This window comes from Diabrotica virgifera, chromosome 5, assembly GCF_917563875.1.
Source record: "Diabrotica virgifera virgifera chromosome 5, PGI_DIABVI_V3a".
Classification (NCBI taxonomy): Eukaryota; Metazoa; Arthropoda; class Insecta; order Coleoptera; family Chrysomelidae; genus Diabrotica; species Diabrotica virgifera.
In genome coordinates this window covers 212,865,726-212,885,507 of record NC_065447.1, presented here as the reverse complement: position 1 = coordinate 212,885,507, position 19,782 = coordinate 212,865,726, and the positions used below count along the sequence as shown (strand labels likewise).

Below are 19,782 nucleotides of genomic sequence, written 5' to 3'. Positions count from 1 at the left end.
TTTTTTGCAAATGGTTGTAAAAAAGTTTTAAAACATTCATTTTCAAGATATTTGAAATACGCATTTTAATTATTTTTTAAAATTAGAATATAATAAAAACTTTCTAATAAACGTTAATTTGTTTATAACTATTTTTTTTTAACATTTAAAGATTATGCAAAAATAAAAAAATTTATATTTTGTCGACAAAATGTTAAATAGGCATCTCATCTTTATAAGATTTCAAAGTTTGATCAGTGTATCGTAATTATTTTGGTTATTATTGCGACCGTAAATTATTAATTAACAATTGAATTGTTGCTAAAATATTCGTTCAATTTTCACCAGCTTTTGGAACTATAATCCAAACCAAGAAGGCTTTTAACTCACCAAATTATTTAATTATTGGTAGATAATTACTTATTTAAAAATTTATTTGACAATTAAAGATTTTGTTGGGAAAACCCGGATTTTCCGAGGAAAATTTTCGTCGGAGCAGATCGGAAAAAACATATCTCTATGCAGAACTTAATTGCGGTGAATTTTTATTTGAGTTCACCGCAATTAAATTCTGCATAGAGATATGTTTTTTCCGATCTGCTCCGACGAAAATTTTCCTCAGAAAATCCGGGTTTTCCCAACAAAATCTTTAATTGTCAAGTAAAGTTTTAAATAAATAATTATCTACCAATAATTAAATAATTTGGTGACTTAAAAGCCTTCTTGGTTTGGATTATAGTTCCAGAAGCTGGTGAAAATTGAACGAATATGTTAGCAACAATTCAATTGTTAATTAATAATTTACGGTCGCAATAATAAAACTTTATTTGACAATTAAAGATTTTGTTGGGAAAACCCGGATTTTCCGAGGAAAATTTTCGTCGGAGCAGATCGGAAAAACATATCTCTATGCAGAATTTAATGGCGGTGAATTTTTATTTGAGTATTTTTATTGTAAAGTTAAAATCTTCGGAGTTATAGAGCAATAATTGAAAAAAACACGATTTTCGTGCGCCATTTTGTTTATAAAAAAAGTAGCACACCATCTGCGAACTTTGCATACCTATATTCTTAATATATATATATATATATATATATATATATATATATATATATATATATAATCATAAGCTTCGATTCCAGCAATAAAATTGCTGGTAAATAACTTTTCCCAAAAATGGCCTATCCTCCGATAATCAGCCCAGACTAATACTGATGTAACAAATGATAAAAACCTACAAACTTCCATGCCATTTTCTACTTGGTTAAATCAGATCAGCTTTTATAAGGGACTAGTATTTAATTAGATTTGTAGAGTAAGATTTAATCCCATTGGATCCATCACACCTTTTCAAAATAAAATTAAGGGAAGATTCCTTATTCGATTACGGAAAAATTGGAACAACGCAACATATTATCTTAAACCCTTTTTGTAGTTGTATCTAAAGTAAAATATCACCACATATAATACATATTTTAATATATTTTTTCTACAAACATGTTAAAAATGCAACTTTTAGCACTCCATAGGAGCGATAAAAATGTTATTTTATCTACTTTATGTCATATTATGTATAAGTTTTTAGTTTGTGAAAACTGTCATTATAGATAGCAGTGCGTGAAGTAACAATGTATTTTAAATGGGATTTACTTTTTCGCACACTTTCAATGGGTTTTTTGGCACACTTTCATATAATCAAATATCCTGAAATTTCGCGTTGTCATGGTGATGACAATATGAGCAATGACTTACAACAAAATTTTTGATAGTTTTGTGGTTTGAAAGTAGTTAGGATTTTTAAATGTCAAAGTTCTAAAAATTGTAGAATAGAAAAGAATTCCAGTGACGAAGAGTTACAGTTTTTTTATTTGTTTATCGTAGATAAAATGTTGTATGAATCTGTGCGTGAAGTACTTTTTGTAAACTTACGCGATGTATAGCACTCGCTCCGTTGTCGCTCGTGCTCTAAAAATCGCGTCCGTTCGCAAAAAGCATACTTCACGAGCTCTTTCATAAATAACTATTAAAGCACTAGTACTTTAAAAAATTTAAGGCACTGCAGTTAAAATTGAAATGTCAAATTTTGAAGACAAACATTAAAATATTTTTTATATTTCATCTATTAACATTAATATTAACAGTACAACCTGCGCAATTTGAAAAAATGTTTTTTTTAAATTTAATTTAAACTGTATTATTGCATTTTTAACACGTTTGTAGAAAAAAACTATTAAAATTTGTTAGAATATACAACAATAAAAGTAGATGTAATTCTATAGTTGTTATGATTTACGTATTGACAGTATAGGCAGTTTTGATGTAATGTCAAAAAAATATAAAAATGGAATGTTAAAGTTCAAGTAAAAGTTTTTGTAGGTATTGTCCTGTAATTGAGAAGGAATAAATTATAATTGTTGATATATAAGACGTTTGTAGAAAAAATATTGTATGATATACGTGTTAAAATTACATTTTTAAGGCACTCATATGAATTTCAGAATTCACTTCAGAAGTCCTCATCTCACTAATTAATGATTCCTTTGAGAAAGGTAAATTTCCAGAGTGCCTGAAAACAGCCATCATTATTCCTCTTCATAAGGGTGGTGAAATATCTAATACCTGCAATTATAGACCTATTGAACTACTACCGGTACTCTCCAAAATTATTGAGAGACTCATAAAAGCCCGACTTATGTTCTTTCTAGTTGAAAACAACATTTTATCACAAAATCAGTTCGGCTTTTTAAATAATAAATGCACCACTGATGCCATCTTTTCTGTACTACATGAGGTTTATCAAGCACTGAACAATAATCTTCACACTGCCACCGTTTTTTGTGACTACGCCAAAGCTTTTGATTGTGTAAATCATAACACTTTGATAAGAAAACTAAATTTCTACGGAATTCGAGGTATTCCTTTAGATTGGTTCCAATCTTACTTGAATGATAGGAAACAACTGGTTAGAGCAAATTATACAGACTCTAGTCTCAAAAACATTGTATGTGGGGTACCTCAAGGTTCAGTATTGGGTCCTCTACTTTTCCTTATCTTTATTAATGACATCACTAGTTTAAAAATCGATGGAAAAGTCTTTTTTTTGCTGATGATACCAGTATCACTTGGAGCAACTCAAATATTGCAACTTTTCATGCTACTATAACTTCTGATCTACTTACAATAAAAACCTGGTCTGACTCTAATTTACTCTCGTTTAACGTAGATAAAACAGTAGCATTGTCTTATAAAGGAGTCCTTCAACCCTTACCTCTTAATAACAGCCAGATCAGTACCGTTGATTCTGTAAAATGTCTTGGTATTTTTTTAGACAGCAACCTTAAATGGTCCCACCATATCGATTTGTTAAGGAAGAAACTATCCTCAGCTTGCTATGCTATAAGATCTGTTTTGAATCAACTCAATTTAGCATCTTCCAAAATAACATATTTTTCTTTATTCGAGTCACATCTTCGTTATGGTCTTCCTTTTTGTGGTTCTGGTACAGCTGCCCAATTCGATGTTATTTTCAAATTACAAAAAAGAGCAATTAGATATCTGTTTGGTCTCAGAAGAACAACACATTGCAGAAGTTACTTCAAAGATCACAGAATTTTAACCCTTCCATCTTTGTATATTTTAGAAACTGTTTGCTTAATTCGTAAACATCTACATGTCTTTCCACCAAGACCTAATCATAACTACTTCACGAGAAATTCTACGTTTGACGTCTATATGCCGACCCCGTCCTCTGAGTTAGTAAAGAAATTTATATTATATTCCGCAAAAAAACTTTACAACCATCACCCTCTACAACTTAAATCTGCAGCATCTTTCCCCAAATTCCGTAAACTGACAAAAGCCTACCTATCTGAAAGACCATATTATTCAGTAGAAGATTTTCTTAATCAATAACTAAGAAAGTACAGTACCCTTTGCACAAGTAGTATTTTTATTATCATGTTTTTGTCTATAATTGGGTGTCATATGCAGCAGCTTAACTTTTAAACTTATTAGTTACTAGGTAGACTATGCATTTGCAATTTACTTAAATTTTGCAATTGATTACTTCTGTTTAACTTCATTATTATTGTTATTATTATAAATATATTAACGATTTATGTAATTTTAGTAAATTGGATTGTTATTGTTTTGTCTTCTTGACTTTTTATACGCTTTGTCGATAAAATTGTACAATTTTTCATGACAATAAAGCATATTTCTATTCTATTCTATTCTTCGCTCATTCTGCAAACCTTCACATACGTGCCTTAAAATTGTATTTTTAACACTTATATCATATGGTTCATTCCACGAATATACGACTGTTTTAAATTATCGCGACAACGAATATTTTAGTGTACAACATAAGAAGTACGAAAGTAAATGCCTCTAATAATTATTCCAATAAGCAACAATGTAATTTGCAATTTACTTTCGTTCTTCATATTTTGCACAATAAAATATTCGTTGTCGAGATAATCCAACACAGTCGTATGTTCGTGGAATAGGGATTAAATATCTATTAAATCAGCCAATAATACTGTGCTATGAAATGGTGAAGCCTTAGATGCATTTTTCATTTCCGATAAACTAATAACCAAAGCGGACACAGAATCGGTCAGAACATCACTATCGATGACTTTAACTTTGAGCGCGTTAGAGAATTCAAGTATCTTGGAACAACAATAACTGAAGACAATAACGGATCACAAGAAATAAACAACAGGATGCAAGCCGGCAACACATGTTTTTTTGCCCTCCAAAACCTTATAAAATCGAAACAACTGACAAGACTTACGAAGATACAAGTCTATAAAACAATCATACGACCCGTTGTGATGTATGCAAGCGAAACGTGGACGATAACGAAGACAAACGAATAGAGACTACGTGTTTGGAAAAGAAAAATTCTAAGGAAGATCTTTGGTCCTGTGCTGGATGAAGCATCTGGACAATATAGGATAAGAACTAACAAAGAGCTCTAAGAACTTTGCCCAGACGCCAACACCATAAAATAAATAAAGTTCAGAAGACTCCAATGGGCAGGACACCTCAGAAGACATTCTGACCAAAAATCAGTAAGACTGGTGTGGGAGGAAGTCCCAACTGGAAGGAGACCACGCGGACGCCCTCGACTCCGGTGGCCAGATAATATAGCAGGAGACCTAAGCACTATGGGCGTGGAGAATTGGATGGAGGTTGCTCAAAACAGAAAACAGTGGAGGCATGTTGTCGAGTCGACTAAAACCCACGAATGGTTGTAACGCCACGGAGTAAGTAAGTAAGTAAGTAAGCAAGTAAGTAAGTAAGTAAGTAAGTAAGTAAGTAAGTAAGTCAGTAAGTAAGTAAGATAAACTAATAAGACTAGTAAAATACACCACTGCAATGTTTATTACGTATGTACCTCTTCTAAGTCTGGATTTTCGGCGTCTGGATCTAGGTCTTCTAAATCTGGGTCAACGTCCATTGCTATCGACTCGTGCCATAAATACATGGCAACATGGCGGAGATCGAGGAAGTTACGAAAGAATTGAACAAATTGAATAAAAGTGATCTAATAAGGATAATAATTGAAAAGAAAGTGCCTTTGGACATAAAATCAAGTGATAAAGTGGTTAAGTATGTGGAAAGTGATGAAAATACCAAGTTTCCTGATGTAACTACTGAAATATCTGATAATAGTTCAACTGACCACGCCCATGCGGTAAGTCACTTAACATTAAAATATGACCTCAAAGTGGCAAACATCCAACTAGAAGCTTCAACACGTATTATCAAAGAACTTGAACGAACGATTAGTAATCAAGATTATATTATAAATTTGCTACAAAACCCAGCAAATTTGCAGGTTAACCATGTTCCAAATACAAACAAACAAACCGGTGTTGCCGGTCATCCTCCAAATTCCGTCGCTAAAGCTAAAGGAAAGAAAACCAAGGGCATACACGAGACACGTGAGAATATAACAATTACAAACCAGCAATTCTCAAGCGCCCTAACGCAGGCTCAACAAAGTTTGAAAATGAATGATATCCACAGTCTTGGCCAAAACCAAAACAAAACTCGGTCCGATGCAAAAGTTGTGGGCAATAACAGCGAGAGTGAGGAGCTTGCAACAAAAGACAAGGTGTGGATTTATGCAGCAAAGTATAAACAATCTTATAGTACACAAAAATTGGAAACATACCTACAAACAAAGTTTCCCGGGCATGAGTTCTCGTGCACTTTATACGAGAATAAGGTAAATGGATCCAATTCTTTCAGGATTACGGCAGATGCAGAATTGAAGGATATTCTTTTTCAACCACAGACATGGCCAAAGGGAATAGAAGTGAGTGAATATTTTTTTCGCAGAAAATATTGCGTCAATAAACCTCCTAACCAAGGTAGATACTTTAACAGGAAAAGACAACAGTGAAAGTGTTATTTTAAAAAAGTCTGTACCATTTTATAATAAACAAAATTCGTTAGCAAACTCTGACCAAATTAGTCTAGTTAGTATTTTTCATGTAAACACCCAAAGTTTAATAAACAAAATAGATCAGCTTAATGTTTTTTTGTAAAATAAAAGATACAATATATTATGTTTCTCTGAACATTGGCTCAGAGAAAACGAATCAACAACATTAAAGTTTGATGGGTACTTTTTGTCAACTTTTTTCTGTCGGAAGGTAAGAGAACATGGAGGTGTTGCAATTTTTAGCGATAATAAATTTTCTACACGACCAGTTTGTTTGAATGATATATCATGTGAATATGAGGGTGAATTTTGTGCATTAGAAATTACAGATATTAAAACTATTATAGTAACAGTTAATAGAACCTGAAATGGGAATTTTAAAATATTTCTAGACCTTTTTGAAAAGTTATTGGTGTTTTGCTGTGCTAATTTTTTAGAAATAATAATAATTGGGGATTTCAACATGGATTTTAAAAAATCTTCTAATGAACTCAGCAATTTCCGTGATCTAATTTCTACTTTTGGCTTAACAATAAATATTAATGAATATACTAGAATAACAACTAGATCAGCAACTTGTTTAGATAACATCTTAGACAGGGGGATAATTGGTTGTGGAATTGTGGACCCATGTATCTCTGATCATCTTGCTCAATTTATTAACTTAAAAATAAAATCTGAAAAAAATCATAGTGCAAATACATACACAAGACGTATAACGAGTAATGGCATACTGAAGTTAAAACATTCGTTAAATAACGTTGACTGGTCTTTAGCTATTTCTCTCAAAACAGCAACAGAATTAGCTCAATTTATTACTGAAATGTATCAAAAGTTAACTGAAATCAATTTTCCATTAAAAAAATTGCGAACTCATAGTAAAGCTCCAATTTCTTGGTTTGATGATGAATTAAAACTTATGCGAGAAAATCTTTCCACGGTCAAGGTAATTGCTGACGTTACAAAAGATTATAGTGAATATAATAAGTTTAAGAAGCATTATAGATCAACAATATCATTAAAGAAAAAACTAGCTTATGGGTATTTCTTTTCAAATTCTGAAAATATATCTCGTGACAGTTGGAAAGTTATAAACTATCACAGAAATAAAGTTCAAAATAAAAAAGTTTGTCCTAGTACGATCTCATCAAACGATTTCAATAATTACTTTACTTCAGTAGCTAAAAATATTAGAGATTCTTTTAGTTCTACAAATGAAAATGTGGCTATAGATATTTTGAAAGACGTACACTCTCCTTGCCACTCTTTATTTTTACTACCTGTTACTGATATTGAGATCAGAAATGTTTTGCGTGGCTTGAAAAATTCACATTGTACAGATTTTTATTTCTTGAACAAAAAAATAATTGTCGAAACTATTGATATTGTTATTGACAAATTAGTTTTACTTTATAATAATTGCCTTACTGAGGGGATTTTCCCAGATGTACTAAAAGTAACAAAAGTGTTACCACTATTCAAAAAGGGGTCTTTAGATGAAATTGGAAATTATCGTCCCATCTCTATCATTCCCATTTTCGGTAAAATTTTTGAAAGCATTCTTAATACTCGTTTGATAGAATATCTAGATAAACACAAAATACTTCACTGTAATCAATATGGCTTTAGAAAAAAGTGCAGCACTACACAAGCTATACAGAAAATTGTGAGAGATATAGTCGACGGCTTGGAGGAGGGTCATTTCGTGTCTTTGACATTGTGTGATTTATCCAAAGCTTTTGACTGTGTTTCGCATAAATTACTGTTGGAAAAAATGCATAAATATGGTATAAGAGGAAACACCCTCAATCTATTTACATCTTATTTAACAAATAGAAAACAGGCAGTTTTTCTTAATAATAGCTTTTCTGATTTGAACACGGTCGAATACGGTGTTCCTCAAGGTTCAATAGTAGGACCCACTTTGTTTCTTATTTATCTTAACGATCTATTTCACTACACTTTTCCCATAAAATGTGTGTGCTTTGCAGATGATACCACTCTCATAAATACTGACATTAATCAACATAATTTGAAAATTAAAATAGATAGTGATACTCAGAAAGCAAAAAACTGGTTTTTGCATAATGGTCTGAAGCTAAATGAAGACAAAAATCAGAATTTGATGTTTAGTTCTGATCGGAAGTGTGTCTTAGGAAATAGTGTTAAACTCTTAGGAATTTTTCTAGATGATAATTTGGACTGGAGTGCTCATACAGACTACTTAAGTTCTAAACTTGCTACAACTATATTTTTGATACGCAACTTAGTTTTTATGATCCCTAAATGTACCCTTATAATGATCTACTTTGCACTGTTCCATAGCCATTTAAATTACGGAATAACTATTTGGGGTGGCTCTTGTCACGCAGCCAGAATTTTTAAATTACAAAAGAAAGTAGTGAGGATACTTGCAGGAGCAGAGTATAGGGAACACTGTAAACCTTTATTTCAGGAGTTAGGTATTATGTCACTGCCTTCACTCTATATATATGAGACGCTGATTGAAATTCATTCCAACAAAAGTAAGTTTAACATAAACTCCAACTTCCATGATCATCATACAAGATCGAGAGATGCTATTAGAGCACAACGTTTTAGGTTGACGAAAAGTATAAAAAACTCGACTGATGTTAGTTTGTACAATTTTTTGCCAGATGAAGTAAAAAGTCTTCATTTACAGTCGTTTAAAAATAAAATAAAATCAAATTTTTTAAAACATTGTTTTTACACAAAGACAGAGTACTTAGGTACCGCTTATATAATATAATAGTACTAGTTTGGTCAGGGTTTTTTTGCCGATTATGACGATATTAATTTCATGCTTTTATGTTTATTTAATGTTTTTACGTTTTAACATAGTGTGTTAAATTGTTTAAATTTGTTAGTACCTGTTTGTATATCTTTTCATTATAATTTATAATATTTATCTTTTAAATTTTGTCCAAGTTTTATAATGTACGTACTCTTTTGACTTGTCAAAAACAAAAGAAATTTTGTATATTTGATTCAATAAATTCTATTCTATATTCTATTCTATTCTGAGTTAAGCAAACCTTATCATTCAAATAGTTCTGTTATATAGTTCCTCACTTCGAACAATTTTTTTCAACTAATCCTGTATAAGTCAATAATCAAACACTTAGATGCGACCACCCAAGGGCTGTAAAGCATTCACACACCTGTCCCGCTAGTTGGCATAGGCAAAATCTCAGTTTATATCTCTTCCTACTGTGTGTAGAAACAAACTAAATAATGCCTTCAGTGATATTTAAATCACCGGAGCAATATATTAATGAGCAGTAATGCGCGGTATATTTTTTATTGCTTTTCGTTAGGATAGTTGCTCTATTTGGGTAGCTCTACAGATTTTTAACACCTTAAACAAACTACAAATTGTTTTGTAAGTATATACCACATCATTTTAGGTGTTATACTTATGCCTGGTTGCACCAACATATCTAAAGCTTAACGCGTGCCGTAAGCTCAGCTTACTAAACAAACGCATTGGACCCTTGAGTCTTAGATCAATTTTCAGCTTGGCACAATTCATTGATACGTGGATTGAGATGATTAGAATCGAAAATTATGGTGCAACGTAAGAAAAACCTAAAGCGGCCCTATCTATAAGCTCAGCTGGGCTAAGCTGGAGTTTAAGATTTGTTGGTGCAACCAGGCATTAGAGACTTTAACTTATTTTGTAGTGAACTTATGAAGCTTTTAAAATTTTAAAGCGAAACGTTTTCAATGTATCACTGAAGCAGCTTACTTCTTTATTTTTTGCCAACCAATCAGACCGAATAAACCTCTGAATTTTTATGTAATTCATATATTTATATAAAAGTATGTTTTGAGTATGCAATAAGTAGGTACGTACAATGCTGGATGTGAGCTTTTGAGACCACATAACAAACCAACAAATCACACAAAGATCAGGAGTTCAACACGTTATCGAACGAATCACAACGCTTAAGTGGAACTGGAAAGGTCACTTAGCTAGGCTAGAACACAAGATGGACAGTGGATAAGACGAATCATGGAATAGAGTCCCAAAAGTCCCAGAAACTATAAAAGAAACCGAGGAGGACCACCGACTGATGGACCGACGACATCAAAAAAATAGTGGGAAACTGGCTACAAGCGGCCCAGTGCAGAGAACACTGGAAAGAACTAAGGGAGGCCTATATCCTGCAATGGACGCAATTGGCTGATTTATGGTGATGATGCTTTGAGTATATTTTAGATAACGAAAATAAGGTGCATGCGCCGCATGTGCGATTTCTGATTAAATTTTGGTCAGTTGTGAAATATGTCCTTTCACTGCCTCATAGTAGTTAAGCGGGCCATTCACGATCTGATTTGTGGTACCTCTAGTGGTACAACTTTCGTAGTTGGATCTAAAATCAAACCGTGAATGGGCCGGTTGGGTTAGTGGTACCACTAGTAATACCACTAGTGGTACCACTAAGAAAGTTGGAGCGTGAATGCTGATGTTGGATGTCGGATTAAAAATTTCCACTACACTGCGAGTCATAAGTTAAGGATATAGAAAATGTATGCTCATTTTCATAGTTGATTTTTTCGTGAACGGATTAACGGATTTCGCTATTTTTTTTATTATCTTAGATATTTTTTAGTATTTACACAGTAGTGCAAAGATTTAATTAAACTTCTTTTTTGTACTTATACCGAGTGGAAAAAAAGTAATGTTTTTCTTATGTTAAGTTTGAAACACCCTGTAGGCAGAACGAGGTACAAATCTGTGTATAGATCGGAATCGTATTGTAGTCTTATGTTTTGTGAACATTTTGTTTTTTGAATCTCCCTGATATATTTAGCTTTCTAAAGATAAAGAAAATAACAAAGAAAATAGGTGGTTTACTCCTTAACATATATTTTAACTGAAACAAAACTAAATTAACACTAAAAAATAACAGTTAACAAAACTTTTAAAACAGAAAGGCACATAACGTAAACAGTTCTTATCGACACCTATAAGAGGTATTTGTCGATCAGGTAAGCGGTATGCACAGCACAATATAAGAGAGACGAGATTGTTTAATGGAGGCTCTATGACGTTTTGGGGTGGAATTTCCCTGAAAGTAATACGGATTCGGTGTCTAACTGGAGGCTCTTTAAATATCGAGAGGTACATTACACATATTCTTTTTCTTTGAACACTCTTTTTCTTTCGCACTATATATAGGAAATAATTTCTTCTTAGTGGTATGATAAGACATGACCTCACGTATCGCAGTCAGTTAAAACACATATTTAAAACCGTCTAGTTTCTTTGTCATTAAAGGTATCAGAGAAATTAAAAAATAAATGGTTTACAAAAGATGGGACTACAACATAGTATCAATGCATAACCACCATTTTACCTTTTCCTCCCTAAAGGGTGTCTCAAATTTTTGTTTCGGTTAAAACACATGTTAAACTACAAAACCGTCTTTTAAATCTCCCTGATATATTTAGCTTTCTAAATATAAAGAAAATAACAAAGAAAATAGGTGATTTACTCCTTAACATGTATTTTAACTGAAACAAAACTAAATTAACACTAAAAAATAACAGTTAACAAAACTTTTAAAACAGGCACATAACGCAAACAGTTCTTATCGACACCCATAAGAGGTATTTGTCGATCAGGTAAGCGGTATGCACAGCACAACATAAGAGAGACGAGATTGTTTAATGGAGGCTCTATGATGTTTTGGGGTGGAATTTCCCTGAAAGTAATACGGATTCGGTGTCTAACTGGAGGCTCTTTAAATATCGAGAGGTACATTACACATATTCTTTTTCTTTGAACATTATTTTTCTTTCGCACTATATATAGGAAATAATTTCTTCTTAGTGGTATGATAAGACATGACCTCACGTATCGCAGTCAGTTAAAACACATATTTAAAACCGTCTAGTTTCTTTGTCATTAAAGATATCAGAGAAATTAAAAAATAAATGGTTTACAAAAGATGGAACTACAACATAGTATCAATGCATAACCACCATTTTACCTTTTCCTCCCTAAAGGGTGTCTCAAACTTTTGTTTCGGTTAAAACACATGTTAAACTACAAAACCGTCTAATTTCTTTGTTTCTAAAGATATCAGGCACATTAAAAAACAAAATGTTCACAAAACATAAGACTATAATACGACTCCGATGCATACTCATTATTGTACCTCGTTCTCCCTACAGGGTGTTCCAAACTTAACATAAGAAAAACATTTCTTTTCCTCCACCCGGTATAAGTACAAAAAAGAAGTTTAAGTAAATATTTGCACAACTGTGTTAACACTGAAGAAATATCTAAAATGGTAAAAAAAATAGTGGGATCCGTTAACCCGTTCACGAAAAAATCAACTATGAAAATGAGCATAAATTTTCTATATCCCTAACTTATGCCTCGCAGTATATTACGTATGGGATGTCTACAAAATTCTTTACTCAAACATTCCTAGTTTGAAAATATTTAATAGAAAATAAACTTTCACAAAAATTACGCTTATTAAAATACACGATTCTTCATTATTTACTTTTTGTTGGAACCAATCATTTTCCTTTCTGTAAATAAAGATAAGTTTCTTATTAATCTGAAGCTATTTTCTTTTGGCATCTTATTCAAATTTACTACTTGAATTGGGAATAAGCCACGATATTAGTTAGTTATACATTAAATTTATTTGATATTTCAACTTTCACTTCGGAGCATTTTGATAACGATTTCAGAAGTAGAAGTCGAAACGCCAAATAAATTTAATTTCTAACTAACATTGTGATTTATTCCCAATTATAATAGTAAATTTGCTACGAGACCGCACTGTAACTAAATAGTAGTTCCTCCGTGTATACAATTTGCTTACAACATCAGCTCCAAACAAAATCTCAATTGGTAGGTACATCGCTGAGCAAAGATCGCTAGGTTCACAAATAAATAATAGAAAATAACTTTTAATGGCACGAAAAATTGCTAATATTAAAAATACACGATACACCCACACACAGCAAAGTAAATCCCAGCTCCAGTTTAGAACAAGTTTTTATTTCTTTGTAAAATAGAATATAACTACCCTACATATAAAAAGGCGTAAAAATTACAAGAGACGTAAAAATTAATTAGTTCATATCAGCCCTAGACAAATGCTAGAGAAACGAAACTTATGGCTTATTGCATGCTTAATTATGAAACCTCAACTCATGTACCCAATTTTTAAAAATACAAATCCTCCGAATTATATTTTGCATATTATAGACTTTACTCGATACATTTTTTGGCTGAGCAGTGTACACCACTGTAAAAACAGAGTTGGGGCGCTAGTAAGATAAAAAGGTGGAGAGTGAATAGAGCCGAATATCCAACTAGTAATACCACTAGTGGTACCACTAGAGGTACCACAAATCAGATCGTGAATGGCCCGCTTTACCTACGGCCAAAAAATAATAATTGCTTCACACTTGTCGACTAAATTTCAAACGTGAGCTATTTTTTTAAGACCAAAACATAACATAAATTTTAAGTAGTAAAATATAATACAAGAAATATTTAAAGTAGCTTTTATAATTTAACATTTATATGGATATTCATATAACGTCAGTTGTAATAGATCATCATCAATCTTAAAGTGTTAAACGAATGGTCCATGAAAGGATCGATTTGTCACTAGTATCCTTATAATTGTTGTCATTATCGACTCAACTCTATTCGCAGTATCATATTCGATTAAACACGATCAGTTGATTACTCGCCATCATGGTCGAAGAATTGTCGTTCGTTTGTCAGTGATGAATCTGCAGGCGCTCTTCATTTGTTCGTTGAAATTGACCGTGTTGCGTTCGGAATTATGATGCCACGTGCTGATGTTAGTTGAGATGGTGACTGTTAAGTTAAATATAACACCTGTAGATGGCTATGGCTATAGGGTATGTACACGATATAGAGTGGACCGTTTCATTCGACGTTAATTGAAATATGTTTTGTGGCAGTTTTAATAAAAAATAATAGTGACTGTGTGATATTGACATTGTTATTATGGTTTAAAGGTTGAACAGTTTTTTGTTCATTAATAAAATTAATATTATTGGAAGAATTTTAAAATCGCAAAAATCCATACAGTCAATTTAGTCAATTTTATTTACAAGTGTTTTGGTATGAGTTGAACTTTGCAGTATTTTTTTAATAACTTAATATTTTTGGGGTTTCTTCTTCTTTTTCTTTGGATTTCTGGTCCGATCTTCCATGCACTTGTTTAATAGTATATTTTCACAGTTTTTATCAAGGTTTATAATATATATTATGCTGTATGTTTATTACGTATATACTAGTGATCTATAGGTACTAGTGAAGTGACTATAGGGGGAATACAATCAATTGCCTTCTACGGTCACTACACTAAATTTTTTCTGACATTCCTATTTTATCGTATCTCCTTCCAATTTTAGGATTGGAAAAATATCCATATTCTTCCAATTTTTTCTGACACCCTCCATTTTTTTCTGACTCTCAATTTTTTCTGGCACCTTCAAATTTTATCTGATACCCTCCATTTTTTCTGATTATTTTTTATATCATTTTTATTTTATAACTCGAGAATGACTGGATTGATTTGGCTACTTTTGATTTTGATATATTAGAAGTCTAAGGAAGAAGATCTTTACAATATTATATCCAATGTCAATTTTATTAGATGTAAAAAATGAATAACCATTTTCAATTTTAACCTTTATTAGATGTATATTAAGTGTGTAAAAAATGTGCTCCTTGCTCAAGAATATATTTATTTTTGACATCGACAAGAATATCGAAAATTAATATACAGAAAATATGTTTTTCTACAACCGTGTTAAAAATGCAATTTTTAGCACTCCATACGAGCGTTAAAAATGCTACTTTAAGGCACTAGTGCTTTAAAAATTTTAAGACACTGCAGTTCGTATTGACCGTATAGGCAATTCTGATGTAATGTCAAAAAAATATAAAAATGGAATGGCAGTCAAGTTCAAGTAAAAGTTTTTGTAGATATTGTCCTGTAATTACTTTTGTAGAAAAAATATTGTATGATATGCGTGTTAAAAGTGCATTTTTAAGGCACTCATGTGAATTGCAGAACTCGCTATCGCTCATTCGCAAACTTTCACATGCGTGCCTTAAACGTGTACTTTTAACACTTATATCATGAATAACTATTATAATTAAAAATAATTTTAAAACATTGTTTACTTACAATAATAAAAACTATTTTTTTCAACATTTTCTCTACGATTAAGTTGAAAATTCAAGTTTGTGCATTAATGCAATATATTTTAATAATTATAAATTTAATGAAACAATTCTAAATACCATAATTAGATCACATAAAATGACAAAAGCTTGGATTTTACGTTAAACGTAACAAAGTAAATAGACGCGAAGTTAGCCGCAGTTTTAGTGACGTAAATCTAAAGGAGGATAATAGTTGCGTTCGCGGATACCTGAAATTATCAGAAAATTGCATAAATTGTCAGAAAATCGCATGCGCACTTTAAAATAATATAAATAATACCGTTGATAGATAAATATACAAGGTATATTTACCTAATATAATTTAATAATTAGTTATTAATATTAATTAAAAGTAAATATACCTTGTATATTTATCTATTAACGGTGTTATTTATATTAGGTGAGGTTAGGAGTTGTCAACGGCAAGTTGTCCAGGGTATCCGCGAACGCACTTATTATAACTGTATGTACTATATGACAATAACGTTGTTGTTTTTAGTATTTTCTTTACAATTTTATTTCATTTTCTCACATTTCTAAACCTTCCTTGGACTTCTACAAACGTTTTGAAATCGAAATTAGCTAATTCGGTTCAGTCATTCTGGAGCTGTTATAAAAAAGATGTAACAAAATAAAATTACGTTTATTAAACGTCATTCAATGTTTACATATCGAAACCAAACCGGACACACTGCGTGACTTGTCGCATTAGGATTTTATAAGATTAGATGTTGCATATTTTCTAGTGTAACACATTGTTGTTAAAATTCGAAATACTGCCCACGTACTCAATATTATGTGGCACTGGGTCTTTAATACTTTAGAAGCTATATCCGGCTACAACTCAAACTGTTTCTTGTGGCATGTCTAAGTTAAATATCGTGGGCTTGTTGCAACAACTCACTAAATCAAAATGTATATATTTTGAGATCTTTACATATTTTATTAAGGCCAGGTTTTTCACCTCCGGATAACTAGTTATCAGGAAGTTTATCAGATAGATTACATGATAATCTGTCAGATAAACTTTTCCTCAGATGGAATGTGCATGCAATCAGAAGAGAGGTAGATGCGATGGTGAGAAAAGTATTTGACCCAAAAAGACCACTGGGACGACGTACTAGAGGTAGACCAAAGCTTAGGTATCTGGGCAACTTAGAAGATGGAACAGGCATCAGGTGGAACCTATATATTGAACCAGTTAGAACACGGATAACAGCTGCCTGCTTACTGAACACCGAAATCATATGCAAACAAAAATTAACAAGTTGGCATAGTACTCCGACACAATTGACATTGAATACCGACCAGATTGGAAAATAAAAACAGGAAGACCAGACATCAGCTGGAAAAGAACTACAACGAGATAACACGAAAAAATTGGAATAAGTTGAGGTGAAGTCAAAAACAGAGCAAGAAAAATATAAGAGAATAAAAGGAACTAGTACACAGTTTACCCAGAGAATCAAGAAAGGGGATATGCTGATCCGGCCAGTTAGCAATCTTACATTTTTTGCCAAAAAAACGCATAAGCTCCCAATGCTCCATAAGAAGGGATGGAACTAGAGAGGGAGAGAGAGAAATTTACTATTTCAAACCAGCATATAGCATTGTATTAACAATTGGATGAGACAAGATTCATCTGTTTCTATAGTCACTTCTCGTTGTAAATGAGTTTTATAACATTTTGCGTAATACAAGCCCTACAGACTTTGTTAATTATAAAATTTGGAAAATACGTTTGGCCAAAATGTTTTTAAAATGTACTCCTATTAAATTAGTCAAATGTCTTGGTGCCTTGGTATGTACTATAGCCCATAAAACACCAATATGTATATTCAGATTTTTAAATCAATATAATCTACTTTTTTGATACACATATAAAATTTATCGTAATACGTCATATCATTAACATTCATACAATGCCAGTAAATATAATCCCTTATGTCTTTATGATCTATTAAATTATCACTCTAATAAAATTTTACATATCGAGGCATAATTACCAATAAATGTTATTGATCATTCGTCATTATGACTTCATTTAAAGTGCGGTCACGCAAAAAAAACGAAACGTTCGATAAAATATTTGTTTACCTCTAATATTTTTTCCTCTAAGACAACATTAACTCATGGCACTTCTCGATTTTAAACAACATAACAGAAGAAGGAATGTTCTGTTGATTTTGAGGGACAATTTGATTATTGTTATAGCTAAATTTAGTCACACATTGTTTTTTCAATGTCAAAAATAATTCAGTATTTTTGAGTCATACACCTTACACCTTACGTATAACCAGGATCGGAGTATCTTAAAAAATGCGCCAACCTTAATGTTAAACGAAAGTCGGCAGAGCCCCCCTCCTAAGCTTCTTAAAATAAGCATTTTAAAATCCTAATGCATCTAAAAGAACTTTTTAAGTTTCTTCTTCTTCATGTACCATGTCCTCTCAGAACGTTGGTTACCATCATAGCTATCTTAATTTTATTCACTGCCACCCTAATCTCTACTGGATTAGAGAAAAGCAACCTATGCATTCTCTGAAGAGCCTCTAACAAGAGGTGAAATCGTCGATAAGAGTGCTGGTTGCGCTCTCTAATCTAAGTGAAAATTAAGACATTTTTGGCCTCGCATTGCAACTGAATAAAAATGGTATACATTTTTATTTTATCATAGTATTACTCCGTGGAATAACTAGGTGCATTTTCCGTTGGAACTTTACCAAGCTGCAGAAGGGGGTTGTGAATTGCATAGTGTAGAATTCCTTCCCTTTTGTCTTCACTGCAGCATCCATTTGGCTTGCAAATTGTAGAAGCCTTGGAGGTGTCACCAAGGAAATGTACCAATAAGTTTTTAATTTAAAAATCTTTTAGTAATATTTTTAATATTTTTTAATATTCTTAATGTTGCTATTAGGATTGAAAAACTTTATCTTTCAATTGCCATATGACGCTAGTCACCTAATCCATTCACCTCAGTTGCAGTGTGGGACTAATAATATGTCGAAAAATTTACTGAATTAGAGAAAAGCAACCTATGCATTCTCTGAAGAGCCTCTAACAAGAGGTGAAATCTTCGATAAGAGTGCTGGTTGCGCTCTCAAATCAGTCTAATCTAAGTGAAAATTAAGACATTTTTGGCCTCGCATTGCAACTGAATAAAAATGGTATACATTTTTATATTATAAAATTTTTAATTGCTGATCTGTCTAATAGTAGGGGAGGAAAGTACGCTAAATTTGCAGTCACTCGAGCGTTATGGGGACCTATTGGGTTGTGAAGAGTAGGTCCTAAAACCAAAAAAAGTTAAGTAAAGTTTTCCATTTTAGTGGAAACTTTCTATTTTTAATTTAATTTTCCTTTTCCAACAATCGTTTTTTCCGAATATAGCACCATCTGTCCATAATTCGAAAAAATGTTTGGAATAAAAGTTCCTTAATTTTACGTAAGGAATCCAAATCTGCAATAAAAATGGGGGCTCCTATTTAAGATTTTAAAGTAGCCCCCCATCCCACCTACGTGGGGGGTCATGTTTGGTGCCATTTGATAGATTTTGGAAAAATATTGAGCACGTATTTTCTAGTTTTTCGATCTGTCGTTCATTTCACGAAATATTCGCTTTCTTCTTGTAAAACTTTGTAACTCACCCATTTTCTTACGCCCCGCTCAAATCCTAAGATTTTTGAAATATACACTGTTTTGTATGTACTTATCTTACCTTATCTTAATCTGACGATTTGGAGTTTTTCTAAGGATAGATTTTTTTTCGGTTCCCCCTTAACGAACTTCCCTGCATTAAGAGCCAATATATGGTAGAGCTACATTTACAGGGTACAAGGTTTCTCCCGATATGATAATCTGACGTGCTCGGGTAACTGCAAAAATCCCTGCTTGGGCTCCCCTACCATAATGTACATAAAACATTTTGGTAATATATTTTCTTTTCGCACGTTATTTTAATAAAATATGTATGATTAATTATTTATATGGGAAATAAGCCACAATTAAAATGAAAAAAATAATTTTATTAACGTTTCGACTCCCAAATCGGGTGCCGTTGTCAAAATACAAAATATT

At 32.2% G+C, this 19,782-nt stretch overlaps 1 protein-coding gene across 5 annotated transcripts in view; it reads left to right on the top strand.

The window, feature by feature from the left end:
• LOC126884602 (cyclic nucleotide-gated cation channel subunit A) overlaps nucleotides 1-19,782 on the top strand; it is an 839,335-nt gene that overhangs the window by 476,351 nt on the left and 343,202 nt on the right. Inside the window, exon 1 of one of the 5 annotated variants that reach the window (XM_050650605.1) lies at nucleotides 14,189-14,366. The exons of the other annotated variants lie outside the window; for them this stretch is intronic. Coding sequence (XP_050506562.1) covers nucleotides 14,304-14,366 — 63 coding nt within the window. The 5' untranslated portion in view covers nucleotides 14,189-14,303. Of the gene's footprint in view, nucleotides 1-14,188; nucleotides 14,367-19,782 lie in introns of those variants that run through there. 5 annotated transcript variants of the gene reach the window in all.